This window comes from Cinclus cinclus, chromosome Z (genome assembly GCF_963662255.1).
Source record: "Cinclus cinclus chromosome Z, bCinCin1.1, whole genome shotgun sequence".
In the NCBI taxonomy this organism is placed as follows: domain Eukaryota; kingdom Metazoa; phylum Chordata; class Aves; order Passeriformes; family Cinclidae; genus Cinclus; species Cinclus cinclus.
In genome coordinates, this window is record NC_085084.1 from 44,084,849 (window position 1) to 44,091,675 (window position 6,827).

The 6,827-nt window shown below is 42.5% G+C and overlaps 1 protein-coding gene across 1 annotated transcript; it reads right to left on the reverse strand.

The window, feature by feature from the left end:
• Positions 1-595: 595 nt before the first annotated feature.
• On the reverse strand, positions 596-6,559 carry NXNL2 (nucleoredoxin like 2). The gene is made up of 2 exons (XM_062513749.1): positions 6,258-6,559; positions 596-764 (listed from the first exon to the last, which is right to left on the reverse strand). Exons 1-2 carry the CDS (start codon positions 6,557-6,559, stop codon positions 596-598), a joined length of 471 nt encoding a protein of 156 aa, XP_062369733.1.
• Between the last annotated feature and the right edge of the window lie 268 nt (positions 6,560-6,827).

Below are 6,827 nucleotides of genomic sequence, written 5' to 3' on the forward strand. Positions count from 1 at the left end.
AACCGAGCAGAATTATAAATAAATAAAAATAAATCCCATAAAACTAAAATAAAGTAGAAGAATATTTGTTCAGTGCTGGAAAACAAATGCATTCTATTTAAAATCACTACATTTTCTGATTAATCATGTTAAGGTAGATAAGGAAATACATGAGACATATTTCATAAACAGTAATTAATTTATTAAAGCAAACAGTTTAATTTTCTTAATAAAATGTGCTAATCACCTGGAAAAAAATGTCACCAATAAATAGTTTTTTTGCATTTATATTTACTGTGAGGACTTTCCCAAGTAAGTGTTTGCATAGATTTCACAGATTTCTATTATTACTGTCAAAACAGCCTATTCTTCTTCAGCATTATTTGGAATGCTGTAGTTCATACTAAATACCATAGGTAGAAATACAATACAACTATAACAATAATTGCGTTTTATGATACTGGAATAACCAGTCTTCAAGTCAAAACCAACATTTGTCCACAAGTAAAGATAAATAAATAAGCCTTACCCTTCTCATTCTGAACAAAGCAAGAGGGTTTTCAGAGCTCTACCAAGTTTTCCACAATGCCTTTTCTTGCTTGTATTTGCCAACATTTTAGCTAGAAAAATTCTGAAAGATATCTGCACCCTCAAGCCAGTTCCGAAAACAGGATAGCCCTTTGTCTCTGATCTGTTTTCTTCCCTTGTCAGTAATGACTTCTCCAGTTTGTTTCACAATCACCAGCTTAGGAATTGCAGTGATGTTATATTTCTTCTTCAGATCACTGAGGGGAAAAAAATTACAAATAAAACACACCATTAGGAGCAATTGAAGAAAACTCTTAGTCTCTTATGCAGGCTACTCTGGACAGGACACATGGGAGAGCAGAAGTGTCTGGGCTTCTTCAGAGTTTGAGGTAGAGCACTGGATAGTGTAAGGAGATGAACAAAGCTGCAGCTGGAAGCCTACACAGTGAAATGTAGCTCAGAGTTCAGAGAGCTGCAGCATCCTTCCTGTAAATGCTCATCACTGCTGCCTGCAGTTTCTACAGGAGCAGAGGCTCTTGGAGGCGTAAAATATGTCCACAGAAGAAAAGTTTGACATTCTCTTCCACCCTGTTTTTCCTAGCCCAGATCAGATATCATTCTGGGCCCTTTTTACAGGGCAGGAGAAGGATCTCCCTTAGATTAGCATTTGATATTCATTCCCCTACGAATACACTCAAGTGGCCCACAGTGCTAGTTCCTGCAATCACCATTAAAGCATGATGCATAATATTTTTGTGTAAATGGGAGAGACTGAAGATATTCCTTGAACTCCCTCAGTGGAATAGGCCTTCTACATACAGAATACTGAGCAATCAAAACATTTGGAATAAGAGCCACCCATCTGTGTGGCCAAAGAAAAAAATTCCAACTCCTTCTCTGCACCTTTAGAAGAACCAGAGGACAGACACAAAACAAGCAGTAACAGAATAGCCAAATTCTAAAACACTAACATCTCTCTTAAGACATCCTTAAAACACTAACGAAATAAGCAGCCTGAGTGCCATCACCACAAGCATGAACTTTTGCTGTATGAGGTTCAAATGCCAAAGACATTTGAGTAGAAAGAAAATGTAGACATTGTTAAAAAGTACTTGACAATAATATGTGGTATTTTCCATTATTTCCTGGGAGGAAAAAAAGTACCAAAAGATAAGACTTAAGTGAAATACTGACCCAGATAAGACATTCCTGAAACATGCCTTCCCTTCTGTATTTTTCCCTTAAAGAAGAAAAATCAACAGCTGAAGGGCACTGCTCTGCCATTATGTTGGCTGAGCAATAATGCAGAAGCAATCAATCAACAATCCTCACAGACCTTTCTGAAATCTGCTAAAATAGGTGAAAAAAAACACATTCCAAACAAGTGTGCATAGAACCCATGTAAAAATACTGTCACCTCATACTACCTGAATGACAATCAAGATGGGTGGAAGATGCTTTTTATTGGTTCAGAGGATGATAAACACAATTGTAGCAATCAGAGACAGAGCACTAGGAGACTGAATGTAATGTGGTATGGAGACTAGAATTTTACACTTTACTTTCTTAAGGGAGTATATATATATCCAGCCCAGCATGGCTTCTTGTCCAGACAGCCTTAGGGTGGAAGTTTGCTTGCATCAAACCACACTGAAGCGTGCACAGATTTTGCTTACATTTCTGTGCAACCTGCAAGATGAGTGGACCTGAAGAAAGCTCAGAAAGAGTTCTGCAGACTGTGCTTCTAAATTACTGCGTACATAGGAACACGTGCTTACAAAAATTACTTCAGACTTATTAAGATAATTTTCTCCGACAGGGACTTAAAATCCCAGGACTCATCTGCACAAACCACATATGTTCCATGGGACTAACTCCAATGGCAACTCATGGTATCATTAAACCATAAATAGAAATAAAACCCCATGATATTAAGACTGAGGCAAACTGAAGGTCATAGCCATTGTTAGATCTTTTGATTCTTATCAGAAGGCTGGATGAAAGTTTTTAAGAGCACAGATTTTGTATTTCTAGATAATACTGACATTGGCTGGGAGCTAACTTTCTTCAGAGCACTGACAACACACCAGTGTTTCAGCTATTGCTGAGCAGTGCTTACGCAGCACCAGAGCCTTTCCTGGCCCTACCATGCCGTGAGTAGGCTGGTGGTGCACAAGAATCTGTGAGGAGGCACAGCTGAGACAGCTGATCTCAAACGACCAAAGGATGTTCCACACCATCTAACACTATGATCAGATGTAAAAGCTAAAGAAAGAAGGGGAAGGGACCAACATTCAGAGCCAGGACATTTATCTTCCCGCGCAATCATTACAGGATGAGGCCCCCTTGTGCTGGAAACTGTTAAATATCTGTCAGTGAATGGGAAGCAGTGAGTGAATTCCAAAGTACCTTGCTTTGCCTGTGTATCTTCATTTTTGCTTTATCTATTTAACTGTATTTCAACCCCTAAGTGTTCTCACTTTCACCCTTCACATTCTCTCCCCCATCCCATGGGAGCAGCTGTCCGGAGCCTGACTGCCTACCCAGGCTGAGTCACAACACAAGTATGTCTATATATGGGTTTCAGATCTATATGCAAGAGGGTTCTTGAGATGTAGACAACATGGGGCAGCTATAATACAATCTTGGGAACACAAATGGTAAATTTTATACACACTTGTAATGTGATATCCGACAATACTTGAATTATAACAGCTTTCAACTGGAAGTGGTGCCACATGAAAGTGATGGGCATCTTGCTCGTCTTCTAGCAGCCTGCCCTGCAATACACAGCTGTAAGTATTTTCTTTTGGCTGTGAAATTTCAGCATTGTTAAATCTTAGTCATAAGCATGCACATCACATGCTTGGGATTCAATTTCAAAGTGTCTGCTGAGATTTTGCAATAGCAGTCTAAAAAGTCTAAGAACTAAGAAATTGCTCTCAATTCTTAACATTATTCTACCTTTTCTCTTTAACATGCCATTCTCTCCAATATTCCTGCAGGTGCCAATCCACCCTCACACATAAAACTTCCTAATATAAAACAGACACACAACCTTTTTGTTTTCCTTTTATGGGCATTCTCTATGATTCTAATTTTTACTGAGCTGTACAGGGCAACTCAATAAATACCTGCCTACCTGGCAGCCTGCAAGAACTACTGCATACACCAGGCTCGCTCACAAAAATGTCTTTCACCACAGGGCTCAGTACAAGCACAGCAGTATGTCTTTGTGTACCATTATCAAAACATTGATCCTATTTAACAGCATTTGCTGTTGACGTGTTCTGTCCTACACCTGCTTTTTCTCTCTAATACCCTCTTTCTCTTCCAAGTGATCACCTCCTACCAGACTGCCTTCACACCCCACTTTAAGAATCAAAATCCTGTGCCTCAGGCAACAAAAAAAATAATATGCATTAACATTCAGGCAGTAAAAGCATCAGGAGCAATATTTCCTATTAGTCATGTCACAGATCACATGAAGTAGTAAATGTGCAGTCCCACCCCTGGGAAATAGTCAGGACTGAATACATGGAAGAGTCTGGAGATCCTGCTTTCAATTCAGTATCTTGGGTCCCTGAAAGTAGGCTTGACACTTCCGTGTTAGGCTTCACACACTACAAGTAGGAATGCTGGCTATTTAAGACAAAATTCATCACCAAGAAACTCCATGCTTCTGTTGTTGAAAAGTATTTTAGATCGCATACTTAAAATTTACTCTGTTGTGTCTAGAAGACATTAGGCTATGCTGCAATTATGTATCTTAAACACTGAAGAAACCAGCTAGGATATTTTAACCTCATTGAAGATACTAAATGCTTTATTTACACAGTCAAAAAACCAATAACTAATAATTAATTCAATTAATTGGAATTTTAAAAATATTAATAAATTGAAAATATTGATAATACTATTATTATCTTATCCAATTTTAAAATTATATTCTTAATTAAGACTGGTATCTAGCCAGAATTATAGTTTGGTTTAGTGAATACACATCCTTTGTAAGTCTACAACAATTCATCAGTATCCCTGACACCAAACTACCAGTTAATCCAACCTAAGCACCTTGAACAGCTCCACACAATCCTTTATTGGTATATGCAAGAAACACAACTTCCAAAACATTGCTTTTTCATATCCCTCCACACTTTTTTCTTCAGTAAGTCACTGTGATCTCACAGTCATCTGGCAGGACAAGCCATGCTTCTCTACAGGACTGTGAAGGACATTACAATATGCCCCAGAAAAGCCAATTAAAATATGTCTTTGACTTCACTCCGCGTGACTTGAGCAAGAGCAGTCAGAAATAGACTTCTAATCCACAGAGGATGAAGTTGTAAATGCATTCCCATGGGCCATGCTGAACAGCTTGCAGTGCGCAAGGACTTCAAGTGCTATACTTCCATCAGGAAACTTACCTGCATTCTATTATGTTTACTAGATACCAAATACAATTACTGCCTGGGAAGATTGTGGAGAATTATGGAAAACAATGTTTAAGCCAGAGGGAGCTGTCATCAAAAAGGCCTAACATCAATTGGCAGTTGGCATCCAGGAATGAGCCAAGAAATTAATAAATTGTTCCTGGCTTCTAGTCATTTGCTCTTGAGTTTGTCAGACTGCACAGAGAAAAGATTAGCAAACATGCTCCCAGTTGAGTGAACAGCTGGGGTGTTACACACCACATAACACACTGGGATTGATTTAGAATTAAAAGCAAAGCTAGATGTCACTAGATGCTCTAGAAAATAGTTCTTTGTTAGAAGAATTAATCTGCCCAATCTACATTTAAAGATTGTATTACCTTCTTAACTTTGATACCAAGTGGAAAAAAATTTTCCACAATCTACTACTTTAAAGAGTGGGGGGTGGAAAAATCCCTTTACCAGGGAATACTTCTACAGGTATTTCAAGTCTACAGTTACAGGCATTTCAGTAACCCTGAACATCTTATTTGTGCTCCTGTAATCCCAGTCTATACTTATAGGAGGTAAATCAGATTTCTTAAAGTCATCCAAATGAGTCTCCGCCCTTGACTTAGGTCATCAAAACACTTCTTGGTATCATCCTTCATCTTGTTAACTTATACACAGCCATGTCCTTTCCTTTTGCTGTTTTCATGAGCAAGCTGCCTACGGGAATGTCACTTTGGAAACTGAACACACAGCACAGGAGTTTTTACACCCCAGTTACCAGGGACAGTATGCCAATACTAAACTCCAGCTGATACCGTGCCTGTCTAAAATTCTCCAGTTTGCTCTGCCCTGCTTCAAGTAGTTCAGTTACAAGTTTTTCTGCTTCTTCATTTGTCTTTTTCCCAGAGCCCTAACCTAGACAATGCAGACCAACCTTAGTAACAGCTACCGCCGCCCTGAAGAACAATCACTTGATCCTCACCTGTCATTCATTTCTTTTTACCTTTTACGCATCTCTTAAACACATGGGGCCTTTACTAATTCTTGTTCAAAGATCTTTTCGTTTCCGAAAGAAGTGCGCAAAACCGCGTTCTTTACATCTGGTACGGGCTAAAAACCAATCGAGCGAGCTGTCTCAGCGTGTGGCAGCCAGCGGCAGCCGCGGCTCGGGCGGGGACACGGCCGGGAGACGCTGCAACCTGGGCTCCAGGGACTTCAGCGGGAAGGCAGGCACGGGCTAACGGGGCACAGGTGGAGGTTCCTGGGAGCTTCTCTATCAGGGACTTCCTTCCCGTGCGCTGCGGACGGGGTGGCCGCGGTACTCACTGCTTGTAGGGGTCGTGGAAGGGCAGGGCCAGCCAGTCCCCGTGCATGGCTCGCATGTATCCCACCATCTCCTCGGCGCTGTGGTCGGAGGAGATGAAGACGACCTCGAAGGGGGCAGGGGGCTCGGTATCCTCCATCAGCTCCGTGTAGAAGTCGCAGAGGACGGGGGTGAAGTCGCGGCAGGGCGAGCACCAGCCGGCGGAAAAGTACAAGCCCACGACCTTGTTCTGCAGGGCCTCCTCGGGGTCCACGCTGCGGCCATCCTTGCTGACCAGGAGCCGCCCGCTGAACACATCCACCATGCTGGCACGGCCGGACCGCCACGGGCACCGCGGTGTGCGGGCGGCCGCGGGCCCGAGCGCTCCCCAGGCGCGGCCGCGCACCGCCGATAGCCGCGCCGCCCTCCCTGCCGCCCTCCCTGCCGCCCTCCCTCCTTCTTTCCCCCAGCTCCACACCGCCACCCTCCCATGGCACCGCCGCTTTATAGCGCCCGCCACCGCCCGGGCCCGCCCAGCGCCCGGCGCACCCGGGGACACGCGGCCCCTTCCCCTGCTCCTCGGAGCGCCAAGT